The following is a 21,749-nucleotide window of genomic DNA, read 5'->3' as shown; positions in this document are numbered from 1 at the left end:
GTATTGTTGTTGTTGGTGGTGGTATTGGTGTTATTGTTGTTGGTGGTGGTATTGTTGTTGTTGTTGGTGGTGGTATTGTTGTTGTTGTTGGTGGTGGTGTTATTGTTGTTGGTGGTGGTGGTATTAGTGGTGTTGGTGGTGGTTTTGTTTTTGTTGTTGTTGGTGGTGGTATTGTTGTTGGTGGTATTGTTGTTGGTGGTGGTGGTATTGTAGTTGTTGGTGGTGGTATTGTTGTTGTTGGTGGTGGTATTGTTGTTATTGTTGTTGGTGGTGGTATTGTTGTTGTTGGTGGTAGTGGTATTGTTGTTGTTGTTGGTGGTGGTATTGTTGTTGTTGTTGGTGGTATTGTTGTTGTTGTTGGTGGTGGTGGTATTGTTGTTGTTGGTGGTGGTGGTATTAGTGGTGTTGGTGGTGGTATTGTTGTTGTTGGTGGTGGTATTGTTGTTGTTGTTGTTGGTGGTGGTATTGTTGTTGTTGTTGGTGGTGGTATTGTTGTTGTTGTTGGTGGTGGTATTGTTGTTGTTGGCGGTGGTATTGTTGTTGTTGGTGGAGGTATTGTTGTTGGTGGTGGTGGTGTTGTTGTTGGTGGTGGTATTGTTGTTATTGTTGGTGGTATTGTTGTTGGTGGTGGTATTGTTGTTGTTGTTGGTGGTGGTATTGGTGTTGCTGTTGTTGGCGGTGGTATTGTTGTTGTTGGTGGTATTGTTGTTGTTGTTGGTGGTGGTATTGTTGTTGTTGTTGGTGGTGGTGGTATTGTTGGTGGTGGTGGTGGTGTTGGTGGTGGTGTTGGTGGTGGTGTTGGTGGTGTTGTTGGTGGTGGTATTAGTGGTGTTGGTGGTGGTGTTGGTGGTGGTATTGTTGTTGTTGTTGGTGGTGGTGGTGTTGGTGGTGGTATTGTTGTTGTTGTTGGCGGTGGTATTGTTGTTGTTGGTGGTGGTGGTATTGTTGTTGTTGGTGGTGGTATTGTTGTTGTTGGTGGTGGTATTGTTGTTGTTGGTGGTGGTATTGTTGTTGGTGTTGGTGGTGGTATTGTTGTTGTTGGTGGTGGTATTGTTGTTGTTGGTGGTGGTATTGTTGTTGTTGGTGGTGGTGGTGGTATTGTTGTTGTTGGTGGTGGTATTGTTGTTGTTGGTGGTGGTGGTGGTATTGTTGTTGTTGTTGGTGGTATTGTTGTTGTTGTTGGTGGTGGTATTATTGTTGTTGGTGGTGGTATTGTTGTTGTTGGTGGTGGTATTGTTGTTGTTGTTGGTGGTGGTATTGTTGTTGTTGGTGGTGGTATTGTTGTTGTTGGTGGTGGTATTGTTGTTGGTGGTGGTGGTGGTATTGTTGTTGTTATTGGTGGTGGTATTGTTGTTGTTGTTGGTGGTGGTGGTATTATTGTTGTTGGTGGTGGTGGTATTGTTGTTGTTGGTGGTGGTATTGTTGTTGTTGGTGGTGGTATTGTTGTTGTTGGTGGTGGTGGTATTGTTGTTGGTGGTGGTGGTATTGTTGTTGTTGTTGTTGGTGGTATTGTTGTTGTTGTTGTTGTTGGTGGTATTGTTGTTGTTGGTGGTGGTATTGTTGTTGTTGTTGTTGGTGGTGGTATTGTTGTTGTTGGTGGTGGTATTGTTGTTGTTGTTGTTGGTGGTGGTTGTATTGTTGTTGTTGTTGTTGGTGGTGGTATTGTTGTTGTTGGTGGTGGTATTGTTGTTGTTGGTGGTGGTTTTGTTGTTGTTGGCGGTGGTATTGTTGTTGTTGTTGTTGGTGGTATTGTTGTTGTTGGTGGTGGTATTGTTGTTGGTGGTGGTATTGTTGTTGTTGTTGCTGGTGGTATTGTTGTTGTTGTTGGTGGTGGTATTGTTGTTGTTGTTGTTGGTGGTATTAGTGGTGTTGGTGGTGGTATTGTTGTTGTTGGTGGTGGTGGTATTGGTTTTGTTGTTGTTGTTGTTGGTATTGTTGTTGTTGGTGGTGGTATTGTTGTTGTTGTTGTTGGTGGTGGTATTGTTGTTGTTGTTGTTGTTGGTGGTGGTGGTGTAGAGACGACGTCACGTAGGGCTGAGGCATCGTCGTCATCACCACATCGATGCTCATCCAGCAGTGGATAGAACCTCGTGATGTCACTGATCACCCCACCCCCTCCCCCACTCCCCCCCCCCCAACACCACCATCCGTCTTTGTATCCCCAGAATGGGCGCCCTCCAGGGAAGTGGAGACTCTGGTCCCCACGACGGAGGAGAATCTGGGCCCCACCGCGGAGGAGACTCTGGGCCCCACGGTGAAGGAGACTCTGGGCCCCACGACGGAGGAGAATGTGGGCCCCACGACGGAGGAGACTCTGGGCCCCACGACAGAGGATAATCTGGGCCCCACAACGGAGGAGACTCTGGGCACCACGACAGAGGAGACTCTGGGACCCACGACGGAGGAGACTCTTGGCCCCACGACGGAGGAGACTCTGGACCCCACGACGGAGGAGAATCTGGGCCCGACGACGGAGGAGACTCTGGGCCCCACGACAGAGGAGACTCTGGGACCCACGACGGAGGAGACTCTTGGCCCCACGACGGAGGAGACTCTGGACCCCACTGCGGAGGAGACTCTGGACCCCAAGACGGAGGCGACTCTGGGCCCCACGACGGAGGATACTCTGGGCCCCACGACAGGGGAGACTCTGGGCCCCACCGCGGAGGAGACTCTGGGCCCCACGATGGAGGAGATTCTGGGCCCCACGACGGAGGAGAATCTGGGCCCCACGGCGAAGGAGACTCTGGGCCCCACGACGGAGAAGACTCTGGGCCCCACCGCGGAGGAGACTCTGGACCTCACAACAGAGGAGACTCTGGACCCCACGACGGAGGATACTCTGGACCCCACGACGGAGGAGACTCTAGGCCCCACGACGGAGGAGACTCTGGACCCCACGGCGGAGGAGACTCTGGACCCCACGTCAAAGGGGCCCCTGGCGGAGGAGCCCCTGGCGGAGGAGCCCCTGGCGGAGGAGCCCCTGGCGGAGGAGCCCCTGGCGGAGGAGCCCCTGGCGGAGGCCCCGTGCCCGCTCGGATTCTTCCCGTGCGGTAACCTCAGCCACTGCCTGCCACAGACGTTGCACTGCAACGGGGCGCAGGAGTGCGAGAACGGAGCCGACGAGGAGGACTGCGGTAGGGCACGCTACAGGCACACTACACCAGCACTACAGGCACACCTACAGGCACACTACAGCAGCACTACAGGCACACTACAGCACGCGACAGGCACACTACACCAGCACTACAGGCACACTACAGGCACACGACACCAGCACTACAGGCACGCTACAGGCACACTACACCAGCACTACAGGCACACTACAGGCACACTACACCAGCACTACAGGCACGCTACAGGCACACTACACCAGCACTACAGGCACACTACAGGCACACTACAGTCACACTGCACCAGCACTACAGGCACACCTACAGGCACACTACACCAGCACTACAGGCATGCTACAGGCACACTACACAGCACTGCAGGCAGACTACAGGCACACTACAGTCACACTACAGCAGCACTACAGGCACACTACAGGCACACTACAGGCACGCTACACCAGCACTACAGGCACACTACAGCAGCACTACAGGCACACTACAGGCACACTACAGGCACACTACAGGCACACTACACCAGCACTACAGGCACACTACACCAGCACTACAGGCACACTACAGGCACACTACACCAGCACTACAGGCACACTACAGGCACACTACACCAGCACTACAGGCACACTACAGGCACACTACACCAGCACTACAGGCACACTACAGCAGCAATACAGGCACGCTACAGGAACACTACACCAGCACTACAGGCACACTACACCAGCACTACAGGCACACTACAGGCACACTACAGGCACACTACACCAGCACTACAGGCACACTACACCAGCACTACAGGCACACTACAGGCACACTACACCAGCACTACAGCAGCACACTACACCAGCACTACAGGCACACTACACCAGCACTACAGGCACACTACAGGCACACTACACCAGCACTACAGGCACACGACACCAGCACTACAGACACACTACAGGCACACTACACCAGCACTACAGACACACTACAGACACACTACAGCAGCACTACAGGCACACTACAGGCACACTACAGACACACTACAGACACACTACAGGCACGCTACACCAGCACTACAGGCACACTACAGGCACACTACAGACACACTACAGACACACTACAGACACGCTACAGGCACGCTACAGGCACGCTACAGGCACACTACATACACACTACATACACACTACAGGCACGCTACACCAGCACTACAGGCACACTACAGACACACTACAGACACACTACAGGCACGCTGCAGACACACTACAGGCACACTACAGACACACTCCAGCCACGCTACAGGCACACTACAGCAGCACTACAGGCACACTACAGCAGCACTACAGGCACACTACAGCAGCACTACAAGCACACTACAGGCACACTACAGGCACACTACAGCACACTACAGGCACACTACAGACACACTACAGGCACACTACAGCACACTACAGGCACACTACAGGCACACTACAGACACACTACAGGCACACTACAGGCACACTACAGCACACTACAGGCACACTACAGACACACTACAGGCACACTACAGCACACTACAGGCACACTACAGGCACACTACAGACACACTACAGGCACACTACAGGCACACTACAGCACACTACAGGCACACTACAGACACACTACAGCACACTACAGACACACTACAGACACACTACAGATACACTACAGCAGCACACTACAGGCACACTCACCCCACCCTTCGCCACCCCCCCTCCCCTCCCCCCACCTCCTCACTCCCCCCACATCCACCACTCTCTTCCCCCCACCTCCCTCCCCCCACCACACCCTTCTCCCACCCCCACCCCTCCCCCCACCCTCCCCCCACCCTCCCCCCACCCCCCCACCACCCCCCAGGAGATAACAGCGGGTGGCCGCAGTTCTTTGATGAATTCTTCCCCTACCCCAGCGTCCACCAGCACCACCACCTCCACGTGGAGGCCTGCGGTCAGCACCACCACCACCAACTCTGTTATTATTATTATTCTTGGTTCTTTGGGTAAAGTCACCACCACGTAGATAGGGAAACAATAAAATAATAAAAAGATAAAACAATAAAATTATTGTAAAACAACAAAATTATTATTCTTGGTTCTTTGGGTAAAGTCACCACCACGTAGATAGGGAAACAATAAAATGATAAAAATATAAAACAATTAAAATTATTGTAAAACAATAAAATTATTATTCTTTGGTTCTTTCGGTAAAGTCACCACCACGTAGAAGCGAAACAATAAAATAATAAAAATATATAAAACAATAAAATTATTGTAAAACGATAAAATTATTATTCTTGGTTCTTTGGGTAAAGTCACCACCACGTAGAAGGGAAACAATAAAATAATACAAATATAAAACATTAAAATTATTGTAAAACAATAAAATTATTATTCTTGGTTCTTTGGGTAAAGTCACCACCACGTAGAAGTCGAAACAATTAAATAATAAAAATATAAAACAATAAAATTATTGTAAAACAATAAAATTATTATTCTTGGTTCTTTGGGTAAAGTCACCACCACGTAGAAGGGAAACAATAAAATAATAAAAATATAAAACAATAAAATTATTATTCTTGGTTCTTTGGGTAAAGTCACCACCACGTAGAAGGGAAACAATAAAATAATAAAAAATATAAAACAATAAAATTATTGTAAAACAATAAAATTATTATTCTTGGTTCTTTCGGTAAAGTCACCACCACGTAGAAGGGAAACAATAAAATAATAAAAATATATAAAACAATAACATTATTGTAAAACAATAAAATTATTATTCTTGATTCTTTGGGTAAAGTCACCACCACGTAGAAGGGAAACAATAAAATAATAAAAATATAAAACAATAAAATTATTGTAAAACGATAAAATTATTATTCTTGGTTCTTTGGGTAAAGTCACCACCACGTAGATAGGGAAACAATAAAATAATAAAAATATAAAACAATAAAATTATTGTAAAACAACAAAATTATTATTCTTGGTTCTTTGGGTAAAGTCACCACCACGTAGATAGGGAAACAATAAAATGATAAAAATATAAAACAATTAAAATTATTGTAAAACAATAAAATTATTATTCTTTGGTTCTTTCGGTAAAGTCACCACCACGTAGAAGCGAAACAATAAAATAATAAAAATATATAAAACAATAAAATTATTGTAAAACGATAAAATTATTATTCTTGGTTCTTTGGGTAAAGTCACCACCACGTAGAAGGGAAACAATAAAATAATACAAATATAAAACATTAAAATTATTGTAAAACAATAAAATTATTATTCTTGGTTCTTTGGGTAAAGTCACCACCACGTAGAAGTCGAAACAATTAAATAATAAAAATATAAAACAATAAAATTATTGTAAAACAATAAAATTATTATTCTTGGTTCTTTGGGTAAAGTCACCACCACGTAGAAGGGAAACAATAAAATAATAAAAATATAAAACAATAAAATTATTATTCTTGGTTCTTTGGGTAAAGTCACCACCACGTAGAAGGGAAACAATAAAATAATAAAAAATATAAAACAATAAAATTATTGTAAAACAATAAAATTATTATTCTTGGTTCTTTCGGTAAAGTCACCACCACGTAGAAGGGAAACAATAAAATAATAAAAATATATAAAACAATAACATTATTGTAAAACAATAAAATTATTATTCTTGATTCTTTGGGTAAAGTCACCACCACGTAGAAGGGAAACAATAAAATAATAAAAATATAAAACAATAAAATTATTGTAAAACGATAAAATTATTATTCTTGGTTCTTTGGGTAAAGTCACCACCACGTAGATAGGGAAACAATAAAATAATAAAAATATAAAACAATAAAATTATTGTAAAACAACAAAATTATTATTCTTGGTTCTTTGGGTAAAGTCACCACCACGTAGATAGGGAAACAATAAAATGATAAAAATATAAAACAATTAAAATTATTGTAAAACAATAAAATTATTATTCTTTGGTTCTTTCGGTAAAGTCACCACCACGTAGAAGCGAAACAATAAAATAATAAAAATATATAAAACAATAAAATTATTGTAAAACGATAAAATTATTATTCTTGGTTCTTTGGGTAAAGTCACCACCACGTAGAAGGGAAACAATAAAATAATACAAATATAAAACATTAAAATTATTGTAAAACAATAAAATTATTATTCTTGGTTCTTTGGGTAAAGTCACCACCACGTAGAAGTCGAAACAATTAAATAATAAAAATATAAAACAATAAAATTATTGTAAAACAATAAAATTATTATTCTTGGTTCTTTGGGTAAAGTCACCACCACGTAGAAGGGAAACAATAAAATAATAAAAATATAAAACAATAAAATTATTATTCTTGGTTCTTTGGGTAAAGTCACCACCACGTAGAAGGGAAACAATAAAATAATAAAAAATATAAAACAATAAAATTATTGTAAAACAATAAAATTATTATTCTTGGTTCTTTCGGTAAAGTCACCACCACGTAGAAGGGAAACAATAAAATAATAAAAATATATAAAACAATAACATTATTGTAAAACAATAAAATTATTATTCTTGATTCTTTGGGTAAAGTCACCACCACGTAGAAGGGAAACAATAAAATAATAAAAATATAAAACAATAAAATTATTGTAAAACGATAAAATTATTATTCTTGGTTCTTTGGGTAAAGTCACCACCACGTAGATAGGGAAACAATAAAATAATAAAAATATAAAACAATAAAATTATTGTAAAACAACAAAATTATTATTCTTGGTTCTTTGGGTAAAGTCACCACCACGTAGATAGGGAAACAATAAAATGATAAAAATATAAAACAATTAAAATTATTGTAAAACAATAAAATTATTATTCTTTGGTTCTTTCGGTAAAGTCACCACCACGTAGAAGCGAAACAATAAAATAATAAAAATATATAAAACAATAAAATTATTGTAAAACGATAAAATTATTATTCTTGGTTCTTTGGGTAAAGTCACCACCACGTAGAAGGGAAACAATAAAATAATACAAATGTAAAACAATAAAATAATTGTAAAACAATAAAATTATTATTCTTGGTTCTTTGGGTAAAGTCACCACCACGTAGAAGGGAAACAATAAAATAATAAAAATATAAAACAATAAAATTATTATTCTTGGTTCTTTGGGTAAAGTCACCACCACGTAGAAGGGAAACAATAAAATAATAAAAATATAAAACAATAAAATTATTGTAAAACAATAAAATTATTATTCTTGGTTCTTTCGGTAAAGTCACCACCACGTAGAAGGGAAACAATAAAATAATAAAAATATATAAAACAATAACATTATTGTAAAACAATAAAATTATTATTCTTGATTCTTTGGGTAAAGTCACCACCACGTAGAAGGGAAACAATAAAATAATAAAAATATAAAACAATAAAATTATTATTCTTGGTTCTTTGGGTAAAGTCACCACCACGTAGAAGGGAAACAATAAAATAATAAAAATATAAAACAATAAAATTATTGTAAAACAATAAAATTATTATTCTTGGTTCTTTCGGTAAAGTCACCACCACGTAGAAGGGAAACAATAAAATAATAAAAAAATATAAAACAATAAAATTATTGTAAAACAATACAATTATTATTCTTGGTTCTTTCGGTAAAGTCACCACCACGTAGAAGGGAAACAATAAAATAATAAAAATATAAAACAATAAAATTATTGTAAAACAATAAAATTATTATTCTTGGTTCTTTGGGTAAAGTCACCACCACGTAGAAGGGAAACAATAAAATAATAAAAATATAAAACAATAAAATTATTGTAAAACAATAAAATTATTATTCTTGGTTCTTTGGGTAAAGTCACCACCACGTAGAAGTCGAAATAATTAAATAATAAAAATATAAACCAATTAAATTATTCTAAAACAATACAATTATTATTCTTGGTTCTTTGGGTAAAGTCACCACCACGTAGAAGGGAAACAATAAAATGATAAAAATATAAAACAATTAAATTATTGTAAAACAATAAAATTATTATTCTTGGTTCTTTCGGTAAAGTCACCACCACGTAGAAGTGAAACAATAAAATAAAAAAATAAAACAATAAAATTATTGTAAAACAATAAAATTATTATTCTTGGTTCTTTCGGTAAAGTCACCACCACGTAAGAAGGGAACTTTACCGAAAGAACCAAAGAATATGAATCACTGCAGTCACGAAAGCTTTAAATAAAATTTAAAAAAATATGTTGTTGTTGTCGTTCTGTCCTCAAATGTTGTAACTCAATGTTAACCCACTTCCCAATGTGGTATCGACTGTAAACTTGTTATACTTATGTTATACTGATGACAATACTATATTCTATCGTAAAAAATGTAAAAACTATTTAACATTAATGTTTATATGTTTCGGCTTTGGTTTTGGCAAGCTTCATGAAGTCTGCCATTACTAGTACATCTTATTAAAGCGTGTTTAAAAAAAATATTATTTTTTTTTAAATATAACTTATTTTCCACGTGTATATTTGTGTTTATAGATTTGTATAAATATACATGTATTTATAAATCTATTTATCTACGTGTGTGTGTGTTAATATACACGTATTTATACATCTATTTATTAATGCGTGTGTATTAATATACGTTTATTTATGTAATTACATATGAATATTAACATATTTATATAAATATAACTGTCTTTTAATAGGTATTTATACATGTATATATTTACGTATGTATATATTTCTCTATATATAAATATAACTGCATTTACAAATGTATTTTTATATATTTGTAACTGAAAATGTTTTCACTTCATTGTATTTACGTATCAATTTATATATTTGTATAAATATATACATTTATTATATACTTTTTAACATGTCTTAATATATTGTATATATAAATATAAATGTAGTTATATTTGTTTTTGTCTATTTGTATATATAGACATTCCGTTATATTTATTTATTTATATTGGTGGTGGTTACCTGGGGGGTCATTTGCCTGTACCACTACTAAGAGCACTTGCCCCTGACAGCCCGTGGTGGTTACCTGGGGCCCTTTTGCCTGTGCGCTGCGTAGAGCACTTGCCCCTGACAGCCCGTGGTGGTTACCTGGGGCCCCTTTGCCTGTGCGCTGCGTAGAGCACTTGCCCCTGCTGCCCGTGGTGGTTACCTGGGGCACCTTTTCCTGTACCACTACTAAGAGCACTTGCCCTGACAGCCCGTGGTGGTTACCTGGGGCCCCTTTGCCTGTGCGCTGCGTAGAGCACTTGCCCCTGCTGCCCGTGGTGGTTACCTGGGGCACCTTTGCCTGTACCACTACTAAGAGCACTTGCCCTGACAGCCCGTGGTGGTTACCTGGGTGCACCTTTGCCTCTACCACTACTAAGAGCACTTGCCCCCGACAGCCCGTGGTGGTTACCTGGGTGCCCCTTTGCCTCTATCACTACTAAGAGCACTTGCCCCCGACAGCCCGTGGTGGTTACCTGGGTGCCCCTTTGCCTCTACCACTACTAAGAGCACTTGGCCCCGCTGCCCGTGATGGTTACCTGGGTGCCCCTTTGCCTGTACCACTACTAAGAGCACTTGCCCCCGACAGCCCGTGGTGGTTACCTGGGTGCCCCTTTGCCTCTACCACTACTAAGAGCACTTGCCCCTGCTGCACGTGGTGGTTACCTGGGTGCCCCTTTGCCTCTACCACTACTAAGAGCACTTGCCCCTGACAGCCCGTGGTGGTTACCTGGATGCCCCTTTGCCTGTACCACTACTAAGAGCACTTGCCCCTGACAGCCCGTGGTGGTTACCTGGGTGCCCCTTTGCCTCTACCACTACTAAGAGCACTTGCCCCTGCTGCGCGTGGTGGTTACCTGGGGCCCCTTTGCCTGTACCACAACTAAGAGCACTTGCCCCTGCCGCGTGTGGTGGTTATCTGGGTGCACCTTTGCCTCTAGCACTACTAAGAGCACTTGCCCCTGCTGCCCGTGGTGGTTACCTGGGTGCCCCTTTGCCTCTACCACTACTAAGAGCACTTGGCCCCGCTGCCCGTGATGGTTACCTGGGTGCCCCTTTGCCTGTACCACTACTAAGAGCACTTGCCCCCGACAGCCCGTGGTGGTTACCTGGGTGCCCCTTTGCCTGTACCACTACTAAGAGCACTTGCCCCTGACAGCCCGTGGTGGTTACCTGGGTGCCCCTTTGCCTGTACCACTACTAAGAGCACTTGCCCCCGACAGCCCGTGGTGGTTACCTGGGTGCCCCTTTGCCTCTACCACTACTAAGAGCACTTGCCCCCGACAGCCCGTGATGGTTACCTGGGTGCCCCTTTGCCTGTACCACTACTAATAGCACTTGCCCCTGACAGCCCGTGGTGGTTACCTGGGTGCCCCTTTGCCTCTACCACTACTAAGAGCACTTGCCCCCGACAGCCCGTGGTGGTTACCTGGGTGCCCCTTTGCCTCTACCACTACTAAGAGCACTTGCCCCCGACAGCCCGTGGTGGTTACCTGGGTGCCCCTTTGCCTCTACCACTACTAAGAGCACTTGCCCCTGCTGCCCGTGATGGTTACCTGGGTGCCCCTTTGCCTCTACCACTACTAAGAGCACTTGCCCCTGCTGCCCGTGATGGTTACCTGGGTGCCCCTTTGCCTCTACCACTACTAAGAGCACTTGGCCCCGCTGCCCGTGATGGTTACCTGGGTGCCCCTTTGCCTCTACCACTACTAAGAGCACTTGGCCCCGCTGCCCGTGATGGTTACCTGGGTGCCCCTTTGCCTCTACCACTACTAAGAGCACTTGGCCCCGCTGCCCGTGGTGGTTACCTGGGTGCCCCTTTGCCTCTACCACTACTAAGAGCACTTGCCCCCGACAGCCCGTGGTGGTTACCTGGGTGCCCCTTTGCCTCTACCACTACTAAGAGCACTTGCCCCCGACAGCCCGTGATGGTTACCTGGGTGCCCCTTTGCCTGTACCACTACTAATAGCACTTGCCCCTGACAGCCCGTGGTGGTTACCTGGGTGCCCCTTTGCCTCTACCACTACTAAGAGCACTTGCCCCCGACAGCCCGTGGTGGTTACCTGGGTGCCCCTTTGCCTCTACCACTACTAAGAGCACTTGCCCCCGACAGCCCGTGGTGGTTACCTGGGTGCCCCTTTGCCTCTACCACTACTAAGAGCACTTGCCCCTGCTGCCCGTGATGGTTACCTGGGTGCCCCTTTGCCTCTACCACTACTAAGAGCACTTGCCCCTGCTGCCCGTGATGGTTACCTGGGTGCCCCTTTGCCTCTACCACTACTAAGAGCACTTGGCCCCGCTGCCCGTGATGGTTACCTGGGTGCCCCTTTGCCTCTACCACTACTAAGAGCACTTGGCCCCGCTGCCCGTGATGGTTACCTGGGTGCCCCTTTGCCTCTACCACTACTAAGAGCACTTGGCCCCGCTGCCCGTGGTGGTTACCTGGGTGCCCCTTTGCCTCTACCACTACTAAGAGCACTTGCCCCTGACAGCCCGTGGTGGTTACCTGGGTGCCCCTTTGCCTGTACCACTACTAAGAGCACTTGCCCCCGACAGCCCGTGGTGGTTACCTGGGTGCCCCTTTACCTCTACCACTACTAAGAGCACTTGGCCCCGCTGCCCGTGATGGTTACCTGGGTGCCCCTTTGCCTCTACCACTACTAAGAGCACTTGGCCCCGCTGCCCGTGATGGTTACCTGGGGCCCCTTTGCCTGTACCACAACTAAGAGCACTTGCCCCTGCCGCGTGTGGTGGTTATCTGGGTGCACCTTTGCCTCTAGCACTACTAAGAGCACTTGCCCCTGCTGCCCGTGGTGGTTACCTGGGTGCCCCTTTGCCTCTACCACTACTAAGAGCACTTGGCCCCGCTGCCCGTGATGGTTACCTGGGTGCCCCTTTGCCTGTACCACTACTAAGAGCACTTGCCCCCGACAGCCCGTGGTGGTTACCTGGGTGCCCCTTTGCCTGTACCACTACTAAGAGCACTTGCCCCTGACAGCCCGTGGTGGTTACCTGGGTGCCCCTTTGCCTGTACCACTACTAAGAGCACTTGCCCCCGACAGCCCGTGGTGGTTACCTGGGTGCCCCTTTGCCTCTACCACTACTAAGAGCACTTGCCCCCGACAGCCCGTGATGGTTACCTGGGTGCCCCTTTGCCTGTACCACTACTAATAGCACTTGCCCCTGACAGCCCGTGGTGGTTACCTGGGTGCCCCTTTGCCTCTACCACTACTAAGAGCACTTGCCCCCGACAGCCCGTGGTGGTTACCTGGGTGCCCCTTTGCCTCTACCACTACTAAGAGCACTTGCCCCCGACAGCCCGTGGTGGTTACCTGGGTGCCCCTTTGCCTCTACCACTACTAAGAGCACTTGCCCCTGCTGCCCGTGATGGTTACCTGGGTGCCCCTTTGCCTCTACCACTACTAAGAGCACTTGCCCCTGCTGCCCGTGATGGTTACCTGGGTGCCCCTTTGCCTCTACCACTACTAAGAGCACTTGGCCCCGCTGCCCGTGATGGTTACCTGGGTGCCCCTTTGCCTCTACCACTACTAAGAGCACTTGGCCCCGCTGCCCGTGATGGTTACCTGGGTGCCCCTTTGCCTCTACCACTACTAAGAGCACTTGGCCCCGCTGCCCGTGGTGGTTACCTGGGTGCCCCTTTGCCTCTACCACTACTAAGAGCACTTGCCCCTGACAGCCCGTGGTGGTTACCTGGGTGCCCCTTTGCCTGTACCACTACTAAGAGCACTTGCCCCCGACAGCCCGTGGTGGTTACCTGGGTGCCCCTTTACCTCTACCACTACTAAGAGCACTTGGCCCCGCTGCCCGTGATGGTTACCTGGGTGCCCCTTTGCCTCTACCACTACTAAGAGCACTTGGCCCCGCTGCCCGTGATGGTTACCTGGGGCCCCTTTGCCTGTACCACTACTAAGAGCACTTGCCCCTGACAGCCCGTGGTGGTTACCTGGGGGCACCTTTGCCTCTAGCACTACTAAGAGCACTTGCCCCCGCTGCGCATGGTGGCTACCTGGGTGCCCCTTTGCCTGTACCACTACTAAGAGCACTTGCCCCCGACAGCCCGTGATGGTTACCTGGGTGCCCCTTTGCCTCTACCACTACTAAGAGCACTTGGCCCCGCTGCCCGTGATGGTTACCTGGGTGCCCCTTTGCCTCTAGCACTACTAAGAGCACTTGCCCCCGCTGCACGTGGTGGCTACCTGGGTGCCCCTTTGCCTCTACCACTACTAAGAGCACTTGCCCCGACAGCCCGTGGTGGCTACCTGGGTGCCCCTTTGCCTGTACCACTACTAAGAGCACTTGCCCCTGACAGCCCGTGGTGGTTACCTGGATGCCCCTTTGCCTCTACCACTACTAAGAGCACTTGCCCCCGCTGCGCGTGGTGGTTACCTGGGTGCCCCTTTGCCTGTACCACTACTAAGAGCACTTGCCCCTGACAGCCCGTGGTGGTTACCTGGATGCCCCTTTGCCTGTACCACTACTAAGAGCACTTGCCCCCGACAGCCCGTGGTGGTTACCTGGGTGCCCCTTTGCCTCTACCACTACTAAGAGCACTTGGCCCCGCTGCCCGTGATGGTTACCTGGGTGCCCCTTTGCCTCTACCACTACTAAGAGCACTTGCCCCTGACAGCCCGTGGTGGTTACCTGGGTGCCCCTTTGCCTCTACCACTACTAAGAGCACTTGCCCCTGCTGCCCGTGGTGGTTACCTGGGTGCCCCTTTGCCTGTACCACTACTAAGAGCACTTGCCCCTGACAGCTCGTGGTGGTTACCTGGGTGCCCCTTTGCCTCTAGCACTACTAAGAGCACTTGCCCCCGACAGCCCGTGGTGGCTACCTGGGTGCCCCTTTGCCTGTACCACTACTAAGAGAACTTGCCCCTGACAGCCCGTGATGGTTACCTGGGTGCCCCTTTGCCTCTACCACTACTAAGAGCACTTGGCCCCGCTGCCCGTGATGGTTACCTGGGTGCCCCTTTGCCTCTACCACTACTAAGAGCACTTGCCCCCGACAGCCCGTGGTGGTTACCTGGATGCCCCTTTGCCTGTACCACTACTAAGAGCACTTGGCCCCGCTGCCCGTGGTGGTTACCTGGGTGCCCCTTTGCCTGTACCACTACTAAGAGCACTTGCCCCCGACAGCCCGTGATGGTTACCTGGGTGCCCCTTTGCCTGTACCACTACTAAGAGCACTTGGCCCCGACAGCCCGTGGTGGTTACCTGGATGCCCCTTTGCCTCTACCACTACTAAGAGCACTTGGCCCCTGACAGCCCGTGGTGGTTACCTGGATGCCCCTTTGCCTCTAGCACTACTAAGAGCACTTGCCCCCGCTGCGCGTGGTGGTTACCTGGGGCCCCTTTGCCTGTGCGCTGCGTAGAGTTGCCCCTGCTGCCCGCCGTCTGCGAGTGCCAGGGCAGTGCCGTGGACTGCGACGGCGTCGGACTCCATGCCGTGCCGATCGTCGCGCACAACGCCACCCTCATGTGGGTGGGGGTGGGTGGGTGGGTGGGGGGGGGAGACCCTCTAACTCCTGAACCCTGACCCCTGACCCCTGAACCTAACCCCAAACCCTGAGATTGCCCTAAGTCTGACTTAGCCCTAAGCCTAACCCTGGCCAAACCCTAACCCTGACTTAGCCCTAACCCTGGCCTAGCCCTAACCCTAACCCTGGCCTAACCCTAACCCTAACCCCAAACTCTGACTTAGCCCTAACCCTCACTTAGCCCTAACCCTGACTTAGCCCTAACCCTGACTTAGCCCTAACCCTGACTTAGCCCTAACTCTGACTTAGCCCTAACCCTGGCCTAGCCCTGACCTTGACTTAGCCCTAACCCTCACTTAGCCCTAACCCTGACTTAGCCCTAACCCTGACTTAGCCCTAACCCTGACTTAGCCCTAACCCTCACTTAGCCCTAACTCTGACTTAGCCCTAACTCTGACTTAGCCCCAACCCTGACTTAGCCCTAACTCTGACTTAGCCCTAACCCTGACTTAGCCCTAACTCTGACTAACCCTGTCTTAGCCCTAACCCTGACTTAGCCCTAACCCTGACTTAGCCTTAACCCTGGCCTAGCCCTAACTCTGACTTAGCCCTAACTCTGACTTAGCCCTAACCCTGACTTAGCCCTAACTCTGACTTAGCCCTAACCCTGACTTAGCCCTAACCCTGACTTAGCCCTAACCCTGACATAGCCCTAACTCTGACTTAGCCCTAACTCTGACTTAGCCCTAACCCTGACTTAGCCCAAACTCTGACTTAGCCCTAACCCTGGCCTAGCCCTAACCCTGACTTAGCCCTAACCCTGACTTAGCCCTAACCCTGACTTAGCTCTAACCCTGACATAGCCCTAACCCTGACATAGCCCTAACCCTGACTTAGCCCTAACCCTGACTTAGCCCTAACTCTGACTTAGCCCTAACTCTGGCCTAACCCTAACCCTGGTAAAACGCTAACCCCGACCTAGCCCGAGCCCTAACCCCAAACTCTGACTTAGCCCTAACCCTGAATTAGCCCTAACCCTGACTTAGCCCTAACCCTGACTCAGCCCTAACCCTGACTTAGCCCTAACTCTGACTTAGCCCTAACTCTGACTTAGCCCTAACCCTGACTTAGCCCTAACTCTGACATAGCCCTAACCCTGACTTAGCCCTAACTCTGACTTAGCCCTAACCCTGACTTAGCCCAAACTCTGACTTAGCCCTAACCCTGGCCTAGCCCTAACCCTGACTTAGCCCGAACCCTGACTTAGCCCTAACCCTGACTTAGCTCTAACCCTGACATAGCCCTAACTCTGACTTAGCCCTAACTCTGACTTAGCCCTAACCCTGACTTAGCCCTAACCCTGACTTAGCCCTAACCCTGACTTAGCCCTAACCCTGACTTAGCCCTAACCCTGACTTAGCCCTAACTTTGACTTAGCCCTAACCGTGACTTAACCCTAGCTCGAACCTAACCCTGGCCTAACGCTAACCCTGACCTAGCCCTAACCCTGACCCTGGCCTAACGCTAACCCTGACCTAGCCCTAACTCTAACCCTGGCCTAACGCTAACCCCGAACTAGCCCTAACCCTGGCCTAACTCTAACCCTGACCTAATGCTAACCCTGAACTAGCCCTAACCCTAACCCTGCCATAACGCTAACCCTGGCCTAACGCTAACCCTGACCTAGCCCTAACCCTAACCCTGGCCTAACCCTAACCCTGACCTAGCTCGAACCCTAACCCTGACCTAACGCTAACCTCGACCTAGCCCTAACCCTAACCCTGGCCTAACGCTAACCCTGAACTAGCTCTAACCCAGGCCTAACGCTAACCCTGAACTAGCCCGAACCCTGGGCTAATGCTAACCCTGAACTAGCCCTTACCCCGAACTAGCCCTAACCCTGACCTAGCCCTAACCCTGACCCTGGCCTAACGCTAACCCCGAACTAGCCCTAACCCTAACCTTGGCCTAACCCTAACCCAGGCCTAACCCTGACCCTGGCCTAACGCTAACCCTGGCCTAACCCTAACCCTAACCCTGGCCTATTGCTAACCCTGGCCTAACCCTAACCCTAACCCTGCCCTAACCCTAACCCTGGCCTAACGCTAAACCTGACCTAATGCTAACCCTGACCTAGCCCTAACCCTAACCCTGGCCTAACGCTAACCCTGACCTAATGCTAACCCTGACCTAGCCCTAACCCTAACCCTGCCCTAACCCTAACCCTGGCCTACCGCTAACCCTGACCTAATGCTAACCCTGACCTAACCCTAACGCTGGCCTAACGCTAACCCTGACCTAGCCCTAACCCTAACCCTGACCTAACGCTAACCCTGAACTTGCCCTAACGCTAACCCTGGCCTAACGCTAACCCTGACCTAGCCCTAACCCTGACCTAGCCCTAACCCTAACCCTGGCCTAACGCTAACCCTGGCCTAACGCTAACCCTGACCTAACCCTGACCTAACCCTAACCCTAACCCTGGCCTAACGCTAACCCTGACCTAGCCCTAACCCTGACCTAGCCCTAACCCTGACCTAGCCCTAACCCTAACCCTGGCCTAACGTTAACCCTGACCTAGCCCTAACCCTGACCTAGCCCTAACCCTGACCTAGCCCTAACCCTGACCTAGCCCGAACCCTAACCCTGGCCTAACGCTAACCCTGACCTAACGCTAACCCTGACCTAGCCCTAACCCTGACCTAGCCCTAACCCTGGCCTAACCCTAACCCTAACCCTGACCTAGCCCTAACCCTGACCTAACGCTAACGCTGACCTAGCCCTAACGCTAACCCTGACCTAACGCTAACCCTGACCTAGCCCTAACCCTAACCCTGGCCTAACGCTAACCCTGACCTAGCCCTAACCCTGACCTAGCCCTAACCCTAACCCTGGCCTAACGTTAACCCTGACCTAGCCCTAACCCTGACCTAGCCCTAACCCTGACCTAGCCCTAACCCTGACCTAGCCCGAACCCTAACCCTGGCCTAACGCTAACCCTGACCTAACGCTAACCCTGACCTAGCCCTAACCCTGACCTAGCCCGAACCCTAACGCTGGCCTAACGCTAACCCTGACCTAACGCTAACCCTGACCTAGCCCTAACCCTGACCTAGCCCTAACCCTGGCCTAACCCTAACCCTAACCCTGACCTAGCCCTAACCCTGACCTAACGCTAACGCTGACCTAGCCCTAACGCTAACCCTGACCTAACGCTAACCCTGACCTAGCCCTAACCCTAACCCTGGCCTAACGCTAACCCTGACCTAGCCCTAACTTGAACACACACGAACCCCCCTTCCCCTACCCGCTCCCTTGCCGCAGATCTCTGAACAGTAACTTCATCAGTCGCCTGCCGGACTTCTCCTTCCGGGCACATGGACAGCTGCAGAAGCTGTGAGTCCACGCATGTACAGCGCGCGTGTAGCACACATGTATGTATCATACGCATGTATCACACATGTATGTACCACACGCATGTATCACACATGTATGTACCACACGCATGTATCACACATGTATGTACCACACGCATGTATCACACATGTATGTACCACACGCATGTATCACACATGTATGTATCACACGCATGTATCACACATGTATGTACCACACGCATGTATCACACATGTATGTACCACACGCATGTATCACACATGTATGTACCACACGCATGTATCACACATGTATGTATCACACGCATGTACAGCACGCGTGTAGCACACGCGTGTAGCACACATGTATGTACCACACGCATGTATCACACATGTATGTATCACACGCATGTGCCACACATGTATGTACCACACGCATGTATCACACATGTATGTACCACACGCATGTATCACACATGTATGTATCACACGCATGTATCACACATGTATGTACCACACGCATGTATCACACATGTATGTACCACACGCATGTATCACAAATGTATGTACCACACGCATGTATCACACATGTATGTATCACACGCATGTACAGCACGCGTGTAGCACACGCGTGTAGCACACATGTATGTACCACACGCATGTATCACACATGTATGTATCACACGCATGTGCCACACATGTATGCACCACACGCATGTATCACACATGTATGTACCACACGCATGTATCACACATGTATGTACCACGCTCATGTATCACACATGTATGTACCACACGCATGTATCACACCTGTATGTACCATGCTCATGTATCACACATGTATGTACCACACGCATGTATCACACGTGTATGTACCACACGCATGTATCACACATGTATGTACCACACGCATGTACCACACGCATGTACCACACGCATGTATCACACATGTATGTACCACACGCATGTATCACACATGTATGTACCACACGCATGTACCACACATGTATGTACCACACGCATGTATCCCACATGTATGTATCACACGCGTGTAGCACACATGTATGTATCATACATGTATGTACCACACGCATGTACCACACGCATGTATCATACATGTATGTACCACACGCATGTACCACACGCATGTATCACACATGTATGTACCACACGCATGTACCACACGCATGTATCACACATGTATGTACCACACGCATGTACCACACGCATGTACCACACGCATGTATCACACATGTATGTACCACACGCATGTATCACACATGTATATACCACACGCATGTGCCACACATGTATGTACCACACGCATGTATCCCACATGTATGTACCACACGCATGTATCACACGTGTATGTATCACACGCATGTACAGCGCGCGTGTAGCACACACGTGTAGCACACATGTATGTACCACACGCATGTATCACACATGTATGTACCACACGCATGTATCACACATGTATGTGCCACACGCATGTATCACACCTGTATGTACCACACGCATGTATCACACGTGTATGTATCACACGCATGTACAGCGCACGTGTAGCACACGCGTGTAGCACACATGTATGTACCACACGCATGTATCACACATGTATGTATCACACGCATGTATCACACGTGTATGTACCACACGCATGTATCACACATGTATGTACCACACGCATGCACCACACATGTATGTATCACACGCATGTATCACACATGTATGTACCACACGCATGTATCACACATGTATGTACCACACGCATGTATCACACATGTATGTACCACACGCATGTATCACACATGTATGTATCACACGCATGTACAGCGCACGTGTAGCACACGCGTGTAGCACACATGTAAGTACCACATGCATGTATCACACATGTATGTACCACACTCATGTATCAAACATGTATGTACCACACGCGTGTAGCACATATGTATGTATCACACGCATGTATCACACAAGTATGTATCACACGCATGTATCACACGTGTATGTATCACACGCATGTACAGCGCGCGTGTAGCACACGCGTGTAGCACACATGTATGTACCACACGCATGTATCACACATGTATGTACCACACGCATGTATCACACATGTATGTACCACACGCATGTAGCACACATGTATGTACCACACGCATGTACCACACATGTATGTATCACACACATGTATCACACATGTATGTATCACACACATGTATCTAACATGTATGTATCACACGCATGTACAGCGCGCGTGTAGCACACGCATGTATCACACATGTATGTACCACACACATGTATCACACATGTATGTATCACACGCATGTGCCACACATGTATGTACCACACGCATGTATCACACATGTATGTACCACACGCATGTATCACACATGTATGTACCACACGCATGTATCACACATGTATGTACCACACGCATGTATCTCACATGTATGTATCACACGCGTGTATCACACATGTATGTACCACACGCATGTATCACACATGTATGTATCACACGCATGTGCCACACATGTATGTACCACACGCATGTATCACACATGTATGTACCACACGCATGTATCACACATGTATGTACCACACGCATGTATCACACATGTATGTACCACACGCATGTATCACACCTGTATGTACCATGCTCATGTATCACACATGTATGTATCACACGCATGTACCACACATGTATGTACCACACACATGTATCTCACATGTATGTATCACAC

At 47.4% G+C, this 21,749-nt stretch overlaps 1 protein-coding gene across 1 annotated transcript in view; it reads left to right on the top strand.

Moving 5' to 3' along the window:
• LOC116958358 (uncharacterized) overlaps positions 1–19,034 on the top strand; it is a 29,493-nt gene extending 10,459 nt beyond the window's left edge. The window contains exons 2-5 of the mRNA XM_076056567.1: positions 2,166–3,137; positions 4,986–5,075; positions 15,530–15,635; positions 18,959–19,034. Of these exons, the coding sequence (XP_075912682.1) occupies positions 2,166–3,137; positions 4,986–5,075; positions 15,530–15,635; positions 18,959–19,034 (1,244 nt within the window). The remainder of the gene's footprint in view (positions 1–2,165; positions 3,138–4,985; positions 5,076–15,529; positions 15,636–18,958) is intronic.
• The last annotated feature ends 2,715 nt before the right edge of the window (positions 19,035–21,749 follow it).

Source organism: Petromyzon marinus, chromosome 76, assembly GCF_048934315.1.
Source record: "Petromyzon marinus isolate PM22_M1 ecotype Great Lakes invasive population chromosome 76, UKy_Petmar_22M1.pri1.0, whole genome shotgun sequence".
Classification (NCBI taxonomy): Eukaryota; Metazoa; Chordata; class Hyperoartia; order Petromyzontiformes; family Petromyzontidae; genus Petromyzon; species Petromyzon marinus.
Note: the sequence above shows the minus strand (reverse complement) of the source record. Positions and strands in the feature narration are given on the sequence as shown.